This window comes from Diadema antillarum, unplaced genomic scaffold (assembly GCF_040938485.1).
Source record: "Diadema antillarum isolate AM-2024a unplaced genomic scaffold, OU_Dant_1.0 scf00000042, whole genome shotgun sequence".
NCBI classification, from domain to species: domain Eukaryota; kingdom Metazoa; phylum Echinodermata; class Echinoidea; order Diadematoida; family Diadematidae; genus Diadema; species Diadema antillarum.
This window is the reverse complement of record NW_027270931.1, coordinates 773,239-798,518: the sequence shown is the minus strand read 5'-3', so window position 1 is coordinate 798,518 and position 25,280 is coordinate 773,239. Positions and strand designations below refer to the sequence as shown.

At 37.4% G+C, this 25,280-nt stretch overlaps 1 protein-coding gene across 1 annotated transcript in view; it reads left to right on the top strand.

Moving 5' to 3' along the window:
- Window positions 1-25,280, top strand: part of LOC139713117 (voltage-dependent calcium channel type A subunit alpha-1-like) — a 303,372-nt gene that overhangs the window by 243,246 nt on the left and 34,846 nt on the right. The window contains exon 43 of the mRNA XM_071624874.1: window positions 17,214-17,470. Within this exon, the coding sequence (XP_071480975.1) occupies window positions 17,214-17,470 (257 nt within the window). The remainder of the gene's footprint in view (window positions 1-17,213; window positions 17,471-25,280) is intronic.

The following is a 25,280-nucleotide window of genomic DNA, read 5'->3' as shown; positions in this document are numbered from 1 at the left end:
TCAGTGATTATGAGATGACATTGTATGTTTGCATGGTGTTTTCTGTCACAGACATGTTGTCTGGGGTGATGGGTGCATAATATTAGAGTGTCAAAGTCATGCTGCAATTAGTTATATTCATGTGATGACAAGCTATCTGTATATACTTTAATCCTTTCAGCCCCACCTTCACAAATTGCCACCGGAAATGCTTGTCAATGGCAGTGGTGGAGTTAAGTCATTGTGAAGTTGTGTACTGGTCCAACAAGATCTTGGTTCTGAAAGAACCGATGTTTCTGTGTGTCATCGTAGAATATAATATGATAGCTTGCATGTACATGGGGAAAGTGATGGGATTCTATCATGTGCCCTGTCTTCCACTGATGGAGGCTGTAATTATAGCGCGCTTGCTGGAGATATATCAGAGACCATCTTTCACCACTTTGCTGCAGCAATGTTCCAGCATACGCGATGTGATTTTTAGAGAAAAGGAGAAGGTTGCACATAAACATGGTAATGTATCTGTATGTGACTTGAAGAAGTGGCAGCGGGGAGGTGTATCCAAGCATGAGGTGATCTCCATGCGCAGCTTTGATGAGCCCTCAGATGTGCAGTAGTCAGAAGGAAGATGGTGCGCACCATGTGCTTGCATATCTGGTATCCTAGCAACAGCAGCTTCCAAGCTTAAAGAGCCACCTACAGAAAGGAAGAAAATACAGAATTGAAAAGCAGCCAAAAATGGATCATGGTGGTGGGGTGGTATCAGTATGACAGCTTGCCGCCACCTGTAGAGAGATTGCCTGATCAGATCAGCCTCCTCCTCCTCCTCTGCATGAAATCAGCATCTGGATGTTTTCATCTTGGGGAGAGTGGTCTACTGTCGCCATGCCAACGGTGTCTGTCGCATCATCAAAGCTTAACATCATCAAATAACTCTGGTGACATGGTATTCATTACTCTCTCTTTTTTTAGAATTTGTCAAACTTGTATCTTGGTGGTTGGTTCTCTTTCCCTGTCCAAGCTTTGAGTATGTATAATCTATACTTTTGCAAAGAGAGTAACTCCAATTTCAATATCAAAATCATCTTTGCTTAAACAATATGATTCCATTGAAATGTTTGTGTATAGTTTTTTTTTTTTCTTTTACTACAAATGTACTTTGCATAAGTGTTTATGTTTCTTTTGCAGCTAGATGAAGATCCATATGAAATCACCTATGTTTCTTCTGAATTGTTTCTTTCCCTACAGTTTGTGTGATGGCATACACATTGCATCATACAGGAGAGTCATCTCAATCTCAGTGATATGATAAACACATATGTTACTGGTACTAGTAAAGTGCAGATTCTGATTATACCATTAATGTTGTCATGTGTTCCCAACCACACTCAGACGTTGTCGGGTTCTGTCAAAATATTGTGTGTTTCATCAACACGCACTTGTCACAATTACCCTGTCGCATTTCACTGATCTGTCTTTGCAGTGATGATATAAGTTTTCTCATTTTTTTTCTGAGATTTGCATTACATTTGGATGTACTCAGAGTTTGTACGTGATGTTTTTTATTTTCTATTCGTAACGTAAACTCTGTTGCTGATTTCTGTTTTGTTTGTATACCTCCTACTCATTGCCAAACAACAGCAACGAGAGCAGATGAAGGAGGAATATAGGAAGAAGATCGCCGCCCGCAAAGAGGCGGAGAGATTGCGCAAAGCTCACCTCTCCGTTGTGGGCACCTCTGGCGATGCAGATGATGAGGCAGAGCATACCTACCATGAGGTATATGTGTGACCCGGGGCAGAGGGGTCGGCCAGAAAGTGCGCCCTTTCTGAGAAAACAAACTTGTGACTTCATCGAGAAATCAGCACAAAGGGGCGAATCATCAGGTCTGAAAGAAGAAGAGAGACCTTGTAATATTTAAAAAGAAACAAACCAATCAAAAAAGTTTTTGTGGTTTGTGAAAAGCTGAAATATAGATCACTGAGTATGAGGGCATAGCCTGCCAAAAATATGTTTGTAGTGAGGAGAAATAGATTTGTAATAATCAAATCCAAATTCACAGGGACACACCTCCTGATAAAACTTTAGCATTTTTGTAAAATTATCAAATCAAGAGCCAAATACTCATGACGAACCTCTTCTCAGTGACCCATGCATGCTGAATATGTTGTCACAAGTGTGTTGCCATGGTAACCCTCCGATGCCCTGATTGGTGGATGGGAATCCTAACACCGCAAAATGCTCCCTCAGAAAGCCAGACTCCGTGCATTATCAGCCCAAAGAAATGTTTTAAAGATAACGAAGAGAGACACGCAGTTGAGGCATACAGAGGACCTAACACTTCATCAGTACTTGATGCCGCTTCAGCCCATGGAGACGAATCATAGATCTAACATCTCTCTTTTTTTCATTGTGCGTTTGTTACTCAATTGAAGACATGAAAATTGTCCTTTTGGAAAAGATGAAAGATTATATCCAGCAACAATTCATTGAGAGTGGATTGAACTACAGAAATATACAAAACATATATGCACATTGAGTGCTGCCTGTTGCTGTCAAAATTGTGATCCCTTGGATCTCTGGAAAGCTTTGAAGCAAAATTTGTGAACACAACAGGATGGAAGATCAACGACATGACAATTCTCACATTAAGATACTTTTACAACTTTGATGTTTAAGATTGAGCAAGTTCTGATGAGATTTATGAAGTATTCTGCATCTCAATTTAGTTTTGCAGTGCAAGAAATTTCAAAAAGGAGAGAAGTGAATTTCCAGGTTGAGCATATAATACATCCATATAGATTGGATTTTATTTCAAAGTACAAAAAAGTTAGGCTATTTGTAAAAGCTGCCAGCTACTGTTTTCATCTCATATCTATGGTGGTATTTAAAAGCTCAGTAAGATGCTAGAAGCACTTAGCTTGTTGTGTGATGATGATGAGGATCAGTTAAAAAGAGAAAGTGATTTTGAGGCTGAAAAGTCACTTTGACTACATCAAACAAACATGAACACTATTTTTGTAGAATCTCAAGCATTGTACAATGGCTGAAGACCATGGCTAATAATTCATGGGAAAATGGAGTAGGTGGAATAAACACTTGCTTGGTTGGTGTAGTTTGGGTGTATCTATTTGCGGGGAAAAGTGCAGTCTTGCGTCTTTTGAAATGTCATCTGCTTTTTTGGACCATTTTACACTTTATCATCTGCAAGGAAGTCAAGTTTGGGTAGAGGGTTTTGCCCATTGGTTTCATCCAGTAGCTGTAGTGTATAAGTTGGTGTAACTCATCGGCTGTGTAAGAACACCTTTAATTTTAGAGTACATGTCTGCATGTTGAGGCATTTAGCAGGTGTGGAGCTGGGAGGTGTTGAGTTAGCTGGTGTAGTGTCGGGCGAGCTGTGCTTGCTTTGATCTGTTTTGCAGAGGGGTTATTCATGGTGAGTAGCTACATGATATTAAACAAGATATTTTCATGAGAAAAAAGCTAGTTCATCATGCATGCTTTGGCAATAATTTGGCTGACAATCACACCCTGGTGTATTTTTTGCAGCGGCGTCCACGGATATGGTCCCCATGGTTCTAAAAATGCGGTATAAAGACACATGTATGTACATCAGATAGTTTCCATATTCACCTACTATATGCACTAGCCATATGTTGCACACATTTACTATACCCTGTACATGTACCACATGTCTTATATCTTCTGACTGGGATGTAGTGTAGAAATTCTAATCACACCTGAAACACTGTAGGCTGTACCAGACATCCACATCGTGTAGTTACCATGGTTACTATAAAGTCCTCCGTGCTAGCATAATTGCCTATATATAACAATGTTAACAATTCATCATGCATGATAACAATATAGTCAAATCCATAGTAATTCAAACTGCTACTGTTCACATAGATAACATATTGTTGGCCACTAACCCTTGACAGAATTGTGAAGTGAAGATCATTCAGTCAGTAAAAATTATTTAGCCACAAAAGTAAAAAGTAACACTACAAGACAGTTTAGTAGTGGATGTCTGTAGAAAATGCTTGGGGAGTATCTGGGATATAACACAATACCATAACAATAGCCATAATTTTCCCATTGCACTTACTGTCAAATATTCTACTGGCCCTCTGCTTTTCCTTTGGACCTTGGTACCTGCATAATCTTTCAAAACTTCTTTATAAGTTTCTATCCTGGGCAAAGTCTCATGTAACGTTATCATCTTCATCAAGAAAAAAAAATCCTGAATTTTACATTTGCCAATTTTACACAAAGAGGAAGCAACTCTTTGCAGCCAATGAATGCAAATTTTCTTCTCCTTTTATTCGGGATGGCTTCATAGAGATGGTGTAGTTTGAAAAATAGCAGAAAGAAAAAACGAAATTACCTTACCTTGGCCCTTTTGCATAAAAGTCATTTTTATTATGAAACTGCTTGTTTTAAGGAACAAAATTATATCTTCATCAAAAATATGAATTGGTTGAAAGTTTTGTGTCTTTCAGTTATTCAGTGTGAAAGCATAAGTCATAAAACAAGTCATAAAACATAAATCCTTATGCAACCATTCTTTTTTAAATCATTGTAATGGTTGATCAGTCATAGTTGTAACATCACAGAGATACTTTGGAGGAAATGAAATTAATGTTAACAAAATCATAATTGTTATTAAAAAATGCTGAGCATGACACGAAATAGAGTGAAAAATGTTCTTCCAATTTTCTTTCAGAAGGCAATCCAATTAGATTCACTGTCAAGTACACTAGGACACATGAAGAATCTTTTATTCTTTCCCATTTCTCATGCCATATTCATATGTCATCACGTCATAATCATCTGTTGCCATGACAACAAGTGTTCATCCAGCAGGTTTGTGGTTCTGCTCGTTTCATCTCACCGCTTTAATCCCTCATGTAAACTTGCTCTCTTTATCACAACATTCTTCCAGACTCCGGGAGTTGTAGGGGATGTGTCGGGAGCGGATGATGATGCCCAAGAAGAGACGGGAACACCGTTGCTATGAGCAACGGGAATGCCGTTTGCTATGAGCGACATAAACACTCTCCACCTCTTCCTCCTCTCTAACCTTCAACCCCGGGAGGTTGACAATGGATTTGCTGGATAATGCTATTTCCCATTGGATATTTAACTCCCTTTGAACACATCTGCTGCTTGTTCAGTTCATGATTGTCTGGCTTTACATTATTAAAGTGTGGTAACACTGTTTGGGTTCATCTGGACAACTGATGCTAGAGGGCAATGAACTACACCCTTCCAGTGCTACATCTTGCAGCCTGTTTATGTGTGTGCATGTTCTTCGATGGGACCATGATGGTATACTGTGTATGAGCCTAATTCAGAGCATGATTCCATTGTTATATACTTCTTGTCTTAATTTTCTATATCTTAATCCATGTGAATGTGTGTGTTAAATGTGCAATAGAAATGATATTAGGCACTTCATTGTCATGTAAATAGAAGTTCTTGTTCTCCTCTGTGGAATTCTGAAAAGCATGAGTTCTGAAAAAAAAATCTGATGGAGAAATGTTCTAAAGCATGCCTCTGAAATTCAGTTCTTTTTCTCTGACCAATCAGCATGCCCTTCCAAGTTGGTTTCATCCTCTGTGATATTAGAAGATTCTTCTTTATGAAACAGACAAAGCTTTCCACATATGTCTGGTTCCATCAATAAGCTTGATATATTTCTGCATTCCACTTCTTTTTTAACAAGCATGGAATTCATTACCTTGTCATAACATTGATTCAATCAGTGGTGAAAGCTTACCATATTGCTTTTACCAGCAGAGAGTGGGCATTTGTAAGGTTCACTGCAACTCCAAAGAATTGATTACCAGGGGCGGATCCAGGAATTCCGTAAAGGAGTGGCACCTTTAGAAGATTAAAGGGGGGCCTACGTGCCCCCCCCCCCCCATTTTTTTCTTTTAATTCTTTTGTTTTAACAAAAAAATAAAGATGGGTGTGCCCCCCCCCCCCCCCCCTCCTGGATCTGTCACTGATTACAGTAAATAGTGAGGAATATATATCAGGAGATTTATTCAGTACATTCAAAAAGGGATATGTTTTTGTTTGGCAGTTTTGCTCGACTCAGATTCACATGGAATTCTCCTATTTAGAACTATGGTCATGTTACTCTTCATGAGTTGTACTTTGCAAACTAAACTGCTAACTATCATGTACTTATGTATATTAAGAGCAATAGAATCAAACTGCAGTCGCCACCATGCAGCTTTTGCAGTTTGTGGAGAATATATTTGTGGAGGTTATATTTGATGAATTTTAACTAACAGAGTTTTCTAACATCAATGCCCATTCATGTTTTTTTGCTAACACATACAAGTATGTATAGGGTCATATGTGTTTCTGATACGCAGAGTCTATACATTTCACATTATGTACTTTATATGTCATCCCTGGGTTGACAAGACCGTTTATCCACAAAGACCATGTGTTTTCTGGAGAGGAAAAAAAATCATATTTCTATTTTTGCAACAATTTTGCAAAATGACAGTAATGTTGATGTCGAATAATATAGAAACATTATTTTGGTTTGTATTCATAATTGCAATGCTTTAAAATTTTCTGAATATTTGCCAATTGAAGACACAGTCTTGTTAACCCCAGGGACGATAATGGTTTAAGTCCTATTATGCCGCACTACGTAATATATAAATGCACGTATATATGTCACATTAATGGGTATATATTCATTATGTATGTATGCATCATTATCCCTGTTGTCAGTTGATTTGAGGATAGACATGAGAAATTATACACTGTGTTTGCACTGTCAAGTAAGACAACTTGTAGTTATGTGCAAATTTGTACAAACCACATCATGCACAAGGGACAATATGTTTTGTGAATATGTATGAGAATCGCCCAGCAGCGTCAGTCACCTGTGAGGAATGATATTAAATGCTGTCCACGAGTTCAGTTATGAGTAAAGTTATGCCACATGAAAGTGATAGGCAATGAAATGTAACATTTTGCAATCACAACGTAATCTACATGGTCTGTGTATCATTATGTTGCAGATTTGCCAGAGATTTTAGTTTTAAGGCCTTATAAACATGATGAGTTGTTTTTGCAGCGCACCAAGTCAATGAGAAAATGCAATAGAATTGGATTTCTTTTGTAAGTGGATAACAGAATTAGAAAAGATACCACTGTATGAGAAACCATTTAAAAGTAAATCCCACATCAGGTCAACAGAGTTGTTAATCAGATATTAACTCATTGAAGACCGGTCCTGAGTATACTCGGGCAGGTGTCTGTGAGAGATGCGTGTTATAGCAAAATCAGATCATTCTCAATTGGTTAAAAGACATTGACTTCCTGATGGAGTTGTTGGGGCTAGTCAGGTGGGTGATTTTGTAGGTTTTCAAGTTTCTCTTTCCTAATGCATGTATAATAGTTGGATGGATTTATCTTTTGAATGCCTTCCAAACAATGGAATGAAACATTCAGCATGACGATTCTCCTCTGCTTCTGCATGAATTCTTTTCGTTGTATCATGTCTTATTTTTATTTTTCCTCTCCATTTTCCTCCCAACCCTCTTACCTCTCTCTTCATCTTATCTCAATCTGTCTTAAAAAAAAAAAAATCTTGGCGCGTTCTGTGTTCAGTCTTTGAGTCCGCGACTGTCACTGTCGCACAGTCCTCGACCGTCGCTTACCCCACGAGGTTCAGTGAGTACGAGTCCACTCCTGAATCGACACCAGTACTTGTTTCAGGGCATGTTCGGCTCGCGGTCGGCACGTAACCGCGAGCGGTACGAGTACCAGCGACAGCGCTACTCGTCGGTCGTGGGCGCGAGGCCTGTGTCACCCCTTCTTCAGAGGCGCAAGGGGTTCGCGGACCCTGGGGGCCAGAGGTTGAGTGATGCTGGGGAGTTGTACCAGACCATTGCCGTCTCGGCCGCCAAGGAGTTTCAGCAAAAATCGTAGCTTCTTTCACCCTAAGGACTTTCTCTATCAGACTAGACAGCCATATGCTGTTTCTCTCAATATCTGTCTATGTGTCTCTTTGTCTGTTTGTATGTTTGTCTGTGGGTCTGTCTGTCTATATGCCTCTCTATCAGTCTCTACACTCTCCCTCTCCAACCATCTATCCATCCATCCATCAGTTAACCTGACTCCTTTTTCATCTTTCATTGACTAACATCTTTTTCATTCTCTCTATCCTATACATTGGTCACATCATTTTAATAGCAGGAAGTAGGAAGGGTTGCCTGTCCACCAACTTCTCTCTTGGGTCAGTGGTCCCTCTCAAAGTTTTCTTGGTTTCTATATATCCTTGTCGTGAAAAGTATCTATTGTTTCTTATTCTTGATTTGATTAATAAGGATTTTTCCACATTTAGGGGTTATTCTTCCATCCGGTTCTTTAAAAGCATTCCATTTCTAGCAATGTTCATGGTGTGTCAGTCCCCATATTCTTTCTTTTCCATGCTGTAGGTATGTGGTTTCCTTTCAAATAACAACCATTGCCTTTCTTTTCTAGTTTTTTTCTCCTCTTCAAGGTCAAAAAGTGACTTCCTTAGAGGAAAACTATTAAAGTAACTTCATGGTGATGCATCGTCATCTACGCTCTGCAGGAGCAATGTTGATACTCGTTCATTTTATCCCTCAATATCACCCATTCCTTCATCGCTACGATAACCCAGCCTTTGGGATTCATGGTCAGTTTCATGGATACTGATCCAAATTTCTTTCTCTTTTTTTGGCATTATTCTCTGGCATTGTGAGAAACATTTACATTGCACTATTCATGAAAGTTGTCAGCCCTGACAAGTTTTCAAGCAGTCTCTGACAATTTCAGTAAAAATCCCTGGTTTTGATTGACTGAGAAGCTCTGGTCACTGACTGTTACTATGGTGATTGTCAGAGACTGACAACTTGTCAGGGCTGTAAAATTTCAAGAAATGGTGCCCAGATATTATCTATTACATAATCGCATCATGAATATGATTTGAGTTCAATTGAAGACACAGTGTGGAACACTCCATGGACTTCTGATTGTTAAATGTGCCTCTCTGATTCTGATGTACCAGAGAGGTAGTTTTACAAAGTTTTTTCAAGGCCATGTCATTGAGAAGTACTGCCTGTAGCGTGTACACTTCCAGTACCATTCCGAATTTGCTTCCATTCCTGTTCAAGATTCCTGTATGATATTTATAGCATCAAAGACATTCAGCCTTGCTCATATTTCAGCTCATTGTTGCTCTATATGTTTTTACATTCAGATACTGTATATCTCACTTCCATTGTTATATATCTGTTCGTGATTTTTCCCCACTTTTGGGATAGAATCTTGCCATGAAGAGGCTGATAGTGCTTCAACAGCGATGCTTGGCACAGTGTTTGCTTTGAGTTATTGTTTTATTCAGTATGATTTAAACAGAACACTGTTTACCTGGACTATTAGACACTTGATTATTTTTGTTATTGTGCAGTGCTTGCCACTTAATTGGGAGGAGTTGAGAGACAAGTTTTTCTCCCGTTTAAGCGGTGCTCCTGCTTTAAGCGGTGGCTAGTAGTGGGCCCATGCAAACCACACAACATGAAGCTCAGTATGTGGGCATTACACTAAAGCATGCACAGTTATTAAACCCACTGGTTACCACAGTAACAAGTAAGTATGAAACAGTAAGTGGTGGAAATAGCATATGAAAAGTTTGTTTCATCAAGTTTTGTTGCACCTAAGCGGGTTCCTGCCAAAGCAGTTCCCAGTTAATGGGTGAGCACTGTATTTTCATTATTTGTAAAACATATGAAGGGTTTAGATAAACACCTAAACCTCATTTAACTATGCATTCTTCGTTCATCAGTTACTTATGCCTTTATCAGAACAGAATATTACTTGAATAACTATGTATCATACTTTTAATCAAGAGTTGTGGGAATGTTTAGTTTGAGGTTCATTCAGAATGTGTAATTTAAGGTCTATGGAAATTTTCTATATATCTCAGTGTCCTTGTAGTATGTGTATAGTACTGAATTTCCTCAAACTAAGATGTTTGCAATGATTGCGATGTATATCTATGGGTTCAGTTTGTAAATAACAAAACTATATTTCTATGATATTGCTTGGTTTTGGATTATTCAACTCATGAGTGTTCAAAGAAAATTGAGATTATATTTTATTGCATGTATTATCACTTTACCTCGTATGTAATGCAGCTGCTATTGGCAGAGTGTGTTTATTATTAGTAATGGCACACACACAAAAATACATAATGAATGTCTAATGTACATGCATTAAGCCATTCAATTTTATAGAGAGAGAGATAGAAATTTTATTTACTGATTGGATGCTAAATTCTAACTTATGAATAGATGTATGCTCTTCTAGTACAGAAGCCTTTTCCTTGAGAAGAAAAAAGTGAAACTGGACTGACAGTGCTCAAAATTGTTATACTTCAGGATATTTTTAGAGGTATTAATGATTAGTGCATATGCAAATGATATTCAAACTATGAAGTAAACTTTGATCTTGCAATTTCTAAGCTTTGCCTTGTATCCAACTGTAATTACCTCTTCTCATAGTCTTTACACCAGCATAGAACTATGTAGGATAGTACAAAATTTCAAGTCTGTAGAAAGCTCTTGTATTTCTCAATGCTACATTTACAAGAATTATAAGTATCAGAGTCTAGTTGTCAAAGACCCTGTTTTATGAAGAGTTATGATTGATTATATGGTTGATTTCTATCATAAGTATATGGCAGCCTGTGTGGTAAGGGAATTTATAAATGATTATATCTTTTGATAAAATGGGGCCAAAGTGTGTAATACTTCAAATAGTTTTTCAAATTGTTGTAATCTATATGAGCAAGTGGTACAGAAAGAAAAAGTAATATTTTACTCCAGGTTTTTGTCAAGCATTGATTTTTTTTATTATCCATTACTCAGTTTGTAGTTACTTAGTTGACATTTGCTTCATGTAAGATGAAATCAACACATTATATTTACAGCAGATTTTCCAGCTCTTCCCCATTTGTCACCTATTGAATGCATTTGTTGATATGATAATCTTGTATAAAGAGATTAGATTGGTACTTCATTTGGTATCTTGTGATGAAGAGATTAGATCAGTACTTTTTCAAGGGTTTTCATTGCCAACCACATGAAATCATATATATATAGATTTTGAATATCCTGTTTCTCTGTTTTCAAATATATTTTCCTGTATTACCTGTGATTTTTAAATATTCTCAGACTTTCATGCATCAATGTAGATTCTTTCTTACATGGAAAGATTCAATATACATGTTTGATTTCTGTCATATGTTGGAGTATTTGTATACTTTCAAGTCATACAAATATATATATATATATATATATATATATATATATATATATATATATATATATATATATACAAATATATATAGTTAGGTATATACAGGGTGGTCCACGAGGGGTTTTAGCATGTCGCTGCAACATGCTAAAATTCTTGTGCAACATCCTCAAAAAGCCAGCAACATGCTATGCAACATCCTCAAGAATTTGTAACAAGCTCAAAGTAAAAGTATTCAAAGATGTGCAAAACATGTGCATAACATAAGAAACGTCAAACTACCTGGTACTTAGATATTTGTGTGCAAAACATGAGAGAGAACATTGAATGTAAGCAGCACAAAGAGAGATAAGCAGCAAAATATTGCATACTACGTACTCATTGTGTGCGCTCCGCGCATATTCAATCTCTGCAATATTCTCAGATTCTGAGCTTGCAACATGCTCAAATTTCAAGTTGTGGACCACCCTGGATATATATTTATATATACAAATATATGAAGATATAAAACTGACTTGAGAATGTACAGGAGAGGTGAAGTTGAACCAAAAAAAAAAAATCATTATTATCTTCATGTAGCAGGGAATTCAAATTAATGTCATAGCTATCACAGTATATAAATTACAATACACATAATATCGTTTTCTTTTCCATTTTTTATTATATTTTATCAACTGGTATGATATTGATATCTTCCAATATACCTTTGGTATGGCCGTCTTCAAAGATGATAATATTGTAATGATGGCATTATATTTCAGATAATAAAACTGCGGGTAAATGACTCATGTTGGTTGTGTGCTTCCTGTGTGCAGACATTCTGAAGCCTTTGTGGAGTGAGCTCAATGTCCATTCATGTTCTTTCAAGGTTAATTGTTTCTACATTATTTCATTAAGTGATAAAAGTTATGATGATTTAATTCCTATGACAATCCTCATCATGTTGTGTTTCTGTCTCTTTAGGAAAACAACTGAGTAGATGGTATAATTTTTGAAAGACCATATCTTATTTGGGTACTTTTCTAGCATGCCTTTCTTTTTGTGGATCCATTTGAAAATGTAATTTGGTGACATGGAGCCAAACTGATATTCCATGTCCGTGGACAGGATACACATTGTGCAGGAAAAATCTTCAGGTAAGGCAAGTGCTGGTAAGACCTCTGAAAAAACTTTGAAGTTTTCATGGTAATCCTACAAGAGGAGGAATGTTCAGAATTTGAAATTGTCATGAAGGGTGCCAGTTTAACCCGTTGAGGACGAGTCTCGAGTATACTCGGACAAATGTCTGTGGGAAATGTGTATTATAGCAAAATCAGTCCATCCTCAACGGGTTAAACACGATGTAGAAAGAGTAGATGCGCATAGAGATAGAAGGAGAGAGAGGGATGAGGAGTGAGAGAAGGAAGGATAGAGGAATAACATTGGAATATATCAAAATATGTTTCTCTGAGAGTATATAAACTGAAGCTTCTTTGTGTCGTGTCCACGAAGGCCTGAATTTCATTTGTTTTAACACTTCAGCAATAAACTGAAGATCTAGTGTGTATGTGTGCATGGTGAATGTCACATAAATGTCAAAACTGCATTAGAAAAACAGTGAAGATGAGAGGATTACCGAAATGCCTGTCTTTTGTTCTCTGTGTGCCACTGCTGTTGATGTGGATTTGATGTTTCTGTGACCTTTCACCTTTCTGTTTAACTGTTCAATAAAATGTGAACGCTACAATTAAATGAACAAGACATTCTCCAGTTCTACCACACATATTCATTACGCATTCCAATTACATCAACACACACACACACACACTCACACAAACACACACACAATTACTCCTCAGACCAAATTAACCATGCCCAATATCAAGTTAGTATCAATTTGACATTTTCTTGTTACCCTCTTCTGCATTAGGTAAAGTTATGGATTTTCCTGTCTTTACAGTTCATAGTATTATGCATATGATTTAAGTTGACTTTGTTTTGCTGGAACAAAGTTTCTTGTATATGTATATATATTTTTTTCTATTCATTTAAAGATGATATATAAGAGGTCATTGTGATCCATGCAATTAAATTTGTTTGCAAATGATATGTACAGAATATTATTTTTTTTATTTGAGATTATGTATCCATACTCGTGCCTTATACATCTTGAAAAGATTTGTCGTTTCATTGGCCAAGCATACTACAATGCTCCACTTTTTATCAAGTCTATGAAAGAAAGGGCTAAACATAATTATAAAGATCATTAAGCCCTGTTTTGAGTAGAATAAAGTTATGTTTGCTATTATTTTACTCTATATCAAATTTTGACTGTGCTAACATTAGTAAAACCCAGCTCTGATTGTTCAATCATTTGGTTTCAGGATATCTACGATATGTATTATGTGATATCAGCCATTACCGGATCACAGAGTGCATTGTGCACCCATCACCAAAATGCTTTTACATATGCACAAGTTTTTGGCATTGAGTAGGTCTTGTTTTGCATGTTTTCAAATCTCCTACCTTCAATGAAGACAGTCACAGTACTTGTCACTGTAGTTTCAATTTCACAATAATGACAAAAATTTATGCGAGTATAATAAACGAAATTTATCTGGGTTTAGCTGATTTTACCACAGTCACAGAGATTTGCTATATAATCCAGAATATTTAATGGATGTGAACTGGTACTCTGGTATAGTTTAGATATACTTATTTTCTGTGAATTCATGTGTGTTCATTGATCTGCTTCTGAAAATCCATACTAGCCATTCATATCATACTTCATACGTTCCTTCTTTGAATAGTTCTATACATACCAAATTTCATGTTCATGTCCGGTTTAGGTGGTTTCAAACATTTTTCCTCTGTGTCACATGATTGATCCATATCATAATTTTTTACTGTTCATTTACCCATCGTTTTTGTAAATCAGCAGGCAAATTATTTATCATATACAAGCTATGTTGAAATAGTCATATTCCTGTAATTTTGTTCAAATATTATCTGTCAATGTCTTTCAGTATCTCTTGACATGTGCGAGCATACAGTTTTATTTCTTCAAAAAGAGACAGTTTATTGATTCATGTCAAAAAGTTCCAATATTTTATGAATATCCCTCTCTGTGCTTGCAAATTGCCTTTCTAACAATCCTTCATTTGCTGTATATGGCATTGGCTAATTATTTCTCACCCAGATCTACAGTCCACACCTGTTGAATGATACACACCCTCTGAAATTTGCCCCGTACCCACACGCTTTTCCTTGCCAAAATTAATGTTTTGTGTGTAAATTCTTTTATGCAAAACAGTGACAAAATGCATGAGATTTGAAGAGTTTGTTTAAAAAAAAAAAGAAATACCCCACACTTTGACACCAAGAGAGAATTTTTTCCATGGCATGCTCACTTTGCATTCCACTTGGCACATGACTTTGTTGGGGTTTTTTTTTTGCGCATTGATTCATGTCACATTCCACATTCATTGTTTTCTTGTTTTGATCACAACTTTTTTTACCAATGGTTTTATTATTATTATTATTATTTTGTTGTTGTTGTTTTTTGTTTCCCCTTTTTTTCGTCCTGTTATTCTTGGGGGAAAAAATGCATTTCTTCACACCACCCGATATCTTCATCGTCTTCCCTAAATAGTTCATACTGGCAGCGCAAAAGGTAAAGAGGAGTAATCTGTGCTTGCTGGTCACTTTGCTGACCACTCGCTTGAAAGCACTGCTTGCTGTTACTTTTTATTTTCACCTATTCTTTGCATGTGCTTCTTTTTTCTTTTTTCTTTTCTTTTTTTAAATTCTGCCTTGAGACTTAATTTTCATTTCCCCTTGTTTTCCATAATATGTCTCTGCACTTCTGGCTCTGTCCACATTTTTTTTTTCCTTCTTTCTGGTTTGTTTTCTCTTGCAGTGTGAAGACAGTCTTCTTGCATTCTATGACAGTATCACTGTGTAGCATTTATGAATTATGATCTCTTTGTTCTTTCGATACCAATAGTCATCGTAGTTGACTCTCCGTTATATTTTTCTCCGAGTAGGACTGATTTGCCTCGATCTCACCGTTTTTCTCTCAAACATTCTTCCCTGTCACTGGATCACTCTATCCAAGTTTCAGAGACATACAAAGATATAATGATGTGTATGCTATCACCATTTCTATTTCATCTCATGTGTATGATCGCATATTTCGATAGTAGTTCTATGTATCTTTGTTCCTAGACAATAGACCAATTTGAGGCACATTCGCTATATTGAAATCCATGGTATCATGCTTTTTACCAGCTATGCATTGATTAATTGTTTTTTTGTTTATTCTTTACAGTGGTGTTTAGTTTACACCAAATTATTATAGAACAAAAACAGCAGTCCCCCCCCCCCCCAAAAAAAAAAAAAAGAAAAGAAATGTTCATCAATTATATGAAGGATACCATGAATATGCCATCAATTTGTATGAATCTTGCGCACTTTCATACAACCATAGAAATTTTACCCATCATGGGTTAAGAGTTTCTTCACTTTTCTGTGACTTGTAGAAGAGCAACAGTCTTGTCGAGTTCCTCGTCTGCAGTAGTTGCATAAGTTTGCTCAGGAGGGCCTTGAAAACATTTTGACTATACCACTGTTCCTCTACACTGTACAAAAAATACAATATTTCTCTTCTTTTATAAATCTCCATTATCGTAGATCATGCTTGCATTCACATTTCCAAATCAGATTGTATGAGAGAAGAGTATTTTAGTATAATCATTTGGCAGCATGCTATGCAAAAAAAAAAATTATTTCCCCAGTTAGCATTTTAATAACTGACAATTCTAAATTCTGTACGAATTTCTTGTAATATTGTTCTCGCCCATCAAGCAAATACAAGGAGTTTCAAGTAAAAAACATATTATAAATGTATATATTTTGCTACATACCTCATGATCTTCAGCAAGTCATTCATCGAATGTATGCAGTGCTCACAAACTTCTATCACAAAGGGATTAATATTCATTGTGCCGTGAAAATTTTCTTATCTGCTGTTTCAACAAAGACAAGTCATTGTTGTTGTTTTTTATTAAACCTGTCAACGTATGCTAATTAGAGGTTTATCAGTGAATGTAGAAGCTTATTTGTGTCAATGTCACTTACTACAAGTGGAATCTTTAAGCTTTTGTGCTGTAGTCGATATATTTATTCATAGAATGCATAGAAAATGTGTAAAGATAGAAAGCTTCTTTTCTGATATTATGATCTCTTTGTAGATGATAGTGACTTACTTAATTAATTTCTGTCTGTGTTCTGAAAAAATTCTTTGTTTTTGTAGATAGTGATACATTTATTTTACTAGAAAGTGATACAATATTAAATTATTTAGCATGGGATATATGTATCAGCCATTTATAGTTTGCATTAAAGTATAGTAATGCAATCAGCTAGCTTGGATTTATTCCAGTTGTTTAATCAAGATTATCAATATGAATATTACTTACCAATTGGAACTTTTACCACATCAATTTTTCTTGCGCTACATTTGTTAAATACAGTAGGATTTTATGTCAGTATCAACAAAGTGTGCTAAAGAAAGCAAAACAGCCAAACCAAAAGGAAATTTGGATTGAATTGAAGTTAGTTTTGACTGAAGATATGCAGATTAACATCTTTCATACCGTCATACTTCTGGAAAACTGTCTGTACTGGTGACATGGTTATGAAAGTGGCAGTTCTAACAAATTCATCTGTTTAATTAACATTGAAAGCTAAATTGATAACAATCTTCCATGGTAATTGATGTGACATATGTACATTGGTGTAGGGTTATCATCAATAGCACTGGTGTCTTTCAAATGCAACTCCAGCTCATTACTTTCTGATAACTTCATCCTCCTTCTACCATCTTCAACATTCTCCCCCGCCCCTTCCAACACGTTTTTTTTCCCCCCTTATAGCGCCCCTGCCTGTTCCAGAGGTTGGTGGGTGCCGTACGCCGGGGCAGCTCTGAGAATCTGGCGGGTGAGAGCGAGGGGACACCCGACGGTGGCAGCAGCAGCATCAAGGAGGAGAAGACCCCGCCCCCGCCCGCCCACAAGGAGAAAGAGCGAGATCGGACCCGCCCCGGCAAAGTGGGCACCACCCTCCCCAGGATAGACAGTTCTGGCTCCGAGGGCCTGACCGCTGAGCTGCCCAGCAAACAAGCCTCGCCCAAGTGAGTATGAGTAACCCTGGAAACCCATACCTGAGCTGATGCAACTGTGTGGGGGGGGGGGGGGGGGGGGGGGGGGCTTTTTTATTACATAATACATAAGAATACATGGGACCACCACTTTTTCTTTACCTCGGAAGTGGCACCAGAAAATGTGGTTCAGGCATTTTTCTTTTTTTCTTTGAAGGCGCTTAACCTGGAAGTTGTACCAAAAATTTGCCACTGAATTCCTTTCTTCTTCTTCTTCTTCTTTTTTTTTTTTTTTTTTGCCTGTTGGCTGATGAAACCCAGAAGTGACTGCAGAAATGTGTGGGTAAGGCTTTTTTTTTTTTTTTTTTCGCTTGTTAGCTGATGAAACCCAGAAGTGACAGCAGAAATGTGAACTTGGGTGCCCCCCCCCCCCCAACTTTTAAAAATGTGGCGGTGGCTCTGCCTATACAGGCACGCAAACCCTTAATGTTATGCAAATTCTGGAAAAAATGATGAGGTCCTGTATACATCTCATATATTTTGTGAGTATGATATTATTTTGCGTACCCGGAATAGCAAGACATTCACTTACGTGGTTGCAATGGAGAATCACTATGTTGGAGTGAGGAATAAACGTTATCCCTTTTCAGAACAAAAGTTAGTGATTTCCCAATTTTGTGATGATATGTAGCATATTTGTGTTACAAGAGGTACTTTTTTATAAAGTTTTTAAGTACTGTAAAAGTGGAAATTTTCGCGATGTTCAAATTTTTGCGCATTTCGCGCAACCAGAAACTAGCACGAAAATAAAAGCACGCGAATATTTTTGCTTGCCATATGTGCCTGTGCGTGATGTCTTGATTCCGCGGAATTAAAAACACGCGAAACTCTTCCAACCCGGCCAAGCGCGAAAAATTAGTCACGCGAAAATATCCACTTCTACAGTATCAGTCTAGTCACTAAATCGGTAAACATAAAATAAAAACAAGAACGTTCTGCTGTACTAGCACTTGATGAGTGAACACTCATGTATTTTAAAACATGTATTTTACAAGTGCAGAATTTATCCTACAGTATCTAGAAATGCTTTCAGTGGCAAGTTTAACCGGTCCCGTTGAGGACTAGTCCTGAGTATACTCGGGCAATTGTCTATGGGAAATGCGTGTTGGAGCAAAGTCAGCCTGTCCTCAACAAGTTACCTAGAACAGAAAGAGGAGAAAATATATCAATTTCACTGTTGCAAAACTGGTGGCAATTCCTCATAGGAGTCTCATTGCCAATTACTACACCCACTCAATTGCAACTGCAGTACTTGCACTTGCAAATGTAACGGTGCCACCTACTGTTGGAGGCGAGCCACAAACAAGAACTGCTATGCTGCCCTCTATTGCTGAACATCTGCACATAGACTTGTGGAGGTATGACAAAAGAGAGCCTTTCTTTGCCCCAATTTGGTTGCCCCTTGCCTCTCCGAAGGAGAAACCCTTTTGTTTATGTGATTCTTTCCTAGACTTATTTACTTCTTTCCTGAGCCCATACTTACATCGGAGCGTAATTGCTGCAACTTTTCCAAAGGAAAGCGTACCTACTGTGACAGCAAATTTTGTTAGCTGCAATCACCATAGCAGCAACCTACGATTCTTTGTGGAATATCTCATTGTTGCCAGGCAACAATGTTTACAGTCTGCAACCATGGCAAGTTTTTGATGGAACAGAACCAAAATATGAAAACAACAGCATCCAGTCCTTGAGTCCACCCTTCACCCCCCCCCCCCCCCCCCCTTGGGCCCATGATATCTTTCCTATTTGATTTGATTTTTCATCAGTATTGCGTATTAGCAGACTTCTTTGGGTAGTGCATGTAAGTTCACTTTCAGATAACTCACAGTCCCTGTCATTATCAGTGTGACCAATCATGTTGTCCTGTGATTTCATTTTAAACCCAAATTCAAGCTGAAGTGATGAATAAATGTAAGATGAAATAATTTATATGGTATTTTACAATGCAAACTATTAAAAGCCAAATTGAACTTACAGCTACCAAACATCAGGCTAAAATGGGGCACATCCACAACCTTTTCAAGTTAACTTTTTTTTTACCTGGTATTCTTTTTCTTTCTTTCTTTCTTTTTTTTTTTGGGGGGGGGGGGGGTGGGGTGATATTTTTGATCAGCCTCTATGGGTCAGGGAAAGATATGGCTTTATTGTTGCCATGGAAACAGCAATAACACAATGTCCTAACTGGTGGCCCATGTGAAGTAGATTTTTTCCTTTTCTTTAACTGGGGGAGAATTGCCTCAAGTAAAAGCATTTCTTATATCAGACATGCTTGTAGAGTATATGCGGCTCCCCATGAAAGAGTCAATGATTTGCGATCTGTTTATTGAGGAATTTTCAGATTGTGTCATGATTTATCCTCTCGGGGTGAGACAGGGCATCGTCCGAATGACGCTAATGCAAATAAAAAATCCATATTCTCTCCCCATGTCACTTTGATTTCCACTGGGGAAGTGGTGTGATGCATTCGATGTTCCAAGTTTGTTTTTTGCGCAAAAGAAAAACTTGCCCGTGACAGGGCTGTAAACGATGTTCACATTTTCAAGCATCAAGAGCTCAAATTACATGGAGACCAGATGTGTATATTGATAATTTCCTGGTTTAAATTCTCCCAATATCTATCTTGGAGGTCATGAAATTGACTGAAGCATCTTCTTATTGGACCAGTGACATTGCTTAGGAATTTTCATCTGTACCACATTTTTTTTTTTTTGGTCATTGGTAGGTTTGCCTAAAGTATTTCAGCTTTATCATAATTGTTTTTGCCATAATTTTGCTCAAAGTGTTCTAGCTTAACCATTTCTTTCACTTTTTCAGCATTTTCCAAGAGTTTACATGTAGCTTTGTTATATATTTTCACCACAGTTTTGCACACTGTGTTCCAGTTTGAACACATCTCTTCGCTGTAGTTTTGTTGAAAGAGTTTTATGAGAAATCCAATGGATCTACTACCAAAAAAAAAAAATGATACTAATAACAGATTTTGGCGAGATAGAATGATTTGGGAAGAAAGATGCGTATGAAAACAGAGAAAGTGCATGAAGGTGTGGAAATGGAGTGCTGATGTGTGAATGTCACCGTTAGCTGAAACATTAAGTGAGAAAGGTTATAAGGAGAGGTGACTAGGGGTCATATGGGTCACAAAAGGGTGTAAGGGAGGGGGGAGGGTTGCTGGAGATAACTTGAACCCATCCAAGAACTTTCCACTGCAATAACAGTTCAGTGCATACTTGCCAACTAGTAAGATTTTATCAGATTCAGTAAGATTTTTTACGTTAAAAGTAGCAAAATCAGATTTTCTGTCAGAGAAATCAGATTTTTAAAAAATATTTAGATATACCTTTCATGTGTATTTTCTGAAGATATGACCAAAAGTAAGATTTTGAACGTCAGTTTACATATAAAATAAGATTTTTGCAATCCACGAGTAAGATATTTCATCTTGAAATGTTGGCAGGTATGTCAGTGGCTTTGGTGCAGGTCTGCTGCACTGTCATAGGTTGTGCTACTAAGTTTTAGTCCAGCTTTTTTGGCCACTAACCAGATGAAATGAAATTGTCTTGTTATGAGGTAATAGCAATGTACATGGATGAATAGAGGGCTAATAAACAAAAACAGACAAATTAAGAGAACTTCAAAGACTTCCTTATCTTATTTTTACTCTGGCCTGGGCAGGTGTCTTAGATTTTCACAGTAAACAATTTTCTCAAAGTCAGACCATTTCAACACCTCATTTTGTGTCTGATCTTGCAGAAACTCTTGATGAGTTGATGCTCTAATTTCCATCGTCAATCCCATCACGAATAACTTTGTTTGTTGAGATACTTTCATCACTATAAAACATTTTTCCTTTAAAAGAATCTTCTATCTCTACCCAAGTCATAAAAACCTCTAGTTTTTTTTTTTTTTTTTTTTTGAGAGGGACATCAAATCACATTTAATGATGCCTGCAGAGATTTAGAGTTCCCCTGCTACTTCACCCCAGATTTCGAGGGAAGGAGAGTTATAGCTGTCTTGGGGCTGTTGAGACATATGGGGTCATGCTCTGAACTGGTCCCCTTCTCCCCTGGGAGGAAATAGGAGAGAATGTTTGTTTAATTTCCAATTCTGTGTGGTACGACAGAAAAGGGAGGTCAGGATTGGGTTGGGTTTTTTGTTGTTTTTTCTTCCTCATCTAAGTTTGATTTATGCGAGTCTGAAACATGGCATGTTGCCTGTGACAGCTCAGTTCCATCAGTTTTATCTTTTGGGCGAGATATTGACAGAAGATGTCCCTTCTGAACATGCATAGCTAGACATGCCAGTGTTTGTTTTACTGACTGTGCTAGAAAGTCATTGGAACCCAGAAAGCTTTTTCCTTCTCTTTCGCTCTTGATTTTGCGCTTGATTTGGTTCACCTATTTGTTTTGCTATGATGGGACTACGAAGAACATGAAATTTGACAATCTAATCCATCAAAACTAAGAGAAATTCTGAGTCATGCAGGAAAGAAGACTGCATATCTGTTAACAAGAGGACAGTTGTTTTAAGCTTTGCTTGCCCTTGATGATAGTGTTAATTGCAATATTATTAGCTCAGTGCTGTTATCAGGTAGTATACTTTCAAGAAGTAGGGAAATCCTGCCTGTATTTGAGATGAAAGGTTTCGTTCAGCAGATGCTTGGGTTGTCATGCTGCGGGGAGGTGATTGATAGCTAGCTGAACATCCAGCCAGGATGACCTAGGCGGTTTCACGTTGAGGACATTGCTAGTGGAAACCACGCCTCATCCTTTTTCCCCCCAGGGAGACACCTGCAACACCTCACCCCACCGATCCCTGCCCCCTCATGATATTCCCCCTCACCCCACTTGTGGGATTCTCCCCATTTCTGTTGCCATAACGATGCTCATATTTTAAATGCTGCATCAACCTCCACACTGCCAATTTAACATGGAAAAATATAGGCCTATTCCTTATCTTTCCACAGTATCAGTGCTCCTTCAGAAACCCACTTCTAACTCATCTATTAATTCAAATATTGCAAATCTAGAAATATATCAAAGCAGAAATTTGTTTCCCTGGCATTACCTCTGAAGGTAAGGAGGTGAATGGGTGGGGAACCAAGAGTTAAATTTATTTCTTTCCTCTCCTGGAAAGGAAAGATACAGGATTAGAAAAACCAGATCCCCCAGGATGGGACAGAACCTAATTATATCTATTGCACATTTCATCACTGGTCTGTGGCCTTCATTGTGTTCAGTTCTATTTCCTCTGGGTTCGGTGGGGCCTTGTGATAAGCTGTGAATGTGTTTCAGAGTGATAAAATGATTAAATTCAGCGAGCTTTTTTAAGTGTAAGACAACCTTCAGAAACCAGGTATTTTAATTGATGATATCAAGATCTTAATGACTTACTGTTGTTTCCTGCCGTTCATTATCATTGCTTACTCATTGGCTAGAAAGATATAGGGCCTAGTGCCTGAAATTACCTTTTTTTTTAAAGGCATGAATGTGCGATGCTACATTTTGCTTCAGTTAATGAAAGCGTCATTGAGGATGATATGTTGTTACATCAGTAAAAGTAATTTGTTACGGTGAAATAAAGTGGCATTTAAATGAGCGTTAATAAATCATATAGTGAATCACTCTGCCAGGTGAGTTAGTTTTGTTTCTTTTGGGCAAAAATTAGCGATACGATATAAAGAGCATCGGGGAAAAGATTGTGGAATGATGATACTGATATTGATATTGAATTATTGGTGATTATAAACATACAGAAGTACCATGATGAGTTTAGAATATCACTCCATCTGCAGTGTAGTTTGCAGCGCTTCTATCTTTGGGAATATCATGAGTCAGCTGATGTACGCGAAATCGACAATTCGGGGAAAAATTGCCTCATGTATTGCACATTTGTGCATATTGTCTCCAAGGTTGATAATCACTAAGTTTTCTCTAGAAAGTGATATACTTATTCCTCATTCCATCAGTGTGGTTCTCAATTATGAAATCGATCACTCGCGAAACTGTCTTGCAAGCCTTCCAATTTGCAAAATATTATACTCATGATATAGAAAATTATGATGTTTTCAGTAACTCCTGGTGTGTTAAGGAGGAAAAGTGGAATGAATGACATGAAAGAAAAAGTATTCCTGTCACACAAATACCCTTGGTGCACTTAAAGTCTGCCACCTTAATCCTGGCGTCCTTTCATATTTTACGAGTAATCTGAGATGAAGTACAGGAGAAAAATGAAATTTGATTTTAATTACATTTGAAAAAAAAAATTGCAGTTGAAACCACCTCCTGTAGGTGGTTTCAGAACCCAATCAGATCGAATTGCCTTTGTCATATTCTGTCTGTTTGAACATGGTTTGAATTACAGCTGATTGAGACTGCTAAAGGAGGCTTCAGAAATTGACCTTAGCTTAACCAGTTGAGAACAAGTCCTGAGTATACTCCGGCAGGGGTCTATTGGAAATATGTGTTGTAGCAAAATCAGCCCGTCCTCAACGGTTAATAGTAAATGGTCCAGGCATCAGTTGTAAACAAGATGCCTCAGTGTGGCTCAAAGACAGTTGAACAAGATGGGGATTAACAGGATTAAGTAATCAGTTGTAACAAGACAGGGATTGATAGGATTAGGTAATCAGTTTTTGCAACACAGTTGCCAATCAGTGAAGGAAGCTCTTCAGTTGATTGCCGATTTGCAAACACTGCACAGGAAGGGTTAATGATCACGCTATGAGAAGTTCAATGACAGACAAAGTTTTCAAATGAAAGAGAATGTTCTACTTTTCCTTATGAAGCACTTGAAATTGGAGAAAACCAAAACCCAAAGAGCAATGTCGACTGAGTGAAAGCAGCAACATTATTAGAACACATCAGTGAAAGTTTGAGGAAAATCAGACAACTGATTCAAAAGTTATGACTCCTTAAAGTTTTGGTGTTGTAATGACTGGATAAAGAGACTACTTCATTTATGACATCATGTGTGGACAACAATGTAAAGAAAATATTTTAAAATTCAACATACTTTCATTTTTCTAGCTTAATGAAAGAGCACTTGACCAATTTCTTTCAGAAAGCAGGGGAATAATATTCCCCTTAACATATGTCAGTAACAAGTCGATGGAATGTGTAATTTTCATGAAAAATGCATTTTTGTGGAATTCTTGTATTTTCACCATATTGTTGTCCACACATGACATTATCAAATCTAGTAGTCTCCTCATCCAGTGGTTCCAACACCAAAACTTTAAAAATTCATAACTTTTGCATAGATTGTCCGATTTTCCTCAAACTTTCACTGATGTGTTTTACTAATGTTGCTGCTTTCACTCAATCCACATTGGTCTTTGGGTTTTGGTTTCCTTTAATGGCTCAATAATCAAAAGATATGACGGCCATAACAATGTGAATGCTGGGAGTTGATAGGGTTAACCTGTTGAGGACAGACTGATTGTGCTTTAACACGCATTTCCTGTAGACACCTGTCCGAGTATTCTCGGGACTCATCTTCCAACGGGTTAAGGGGATATCTGTGAGCATTCAGATGGTTTATAAGCCACAAAAAGAAAGATGAACAAGCAACTACCTGGGTACCAACAAGACAATGGAGTTCTATTTGGTATAAAGTATTTCAAGTTTTTCTGAAGTGGAATGACCTTAAATGCACTCAGCAATTTAACAATTCTTGATGATGCCCATGCATGATTTTGCAATTTCAAGGGATAATTTGTCACATGAAGTTTTGGTTTTGATGGAAGTTGAGATACGAAGGGTCATTAACCGCTGCTAAACTCTGC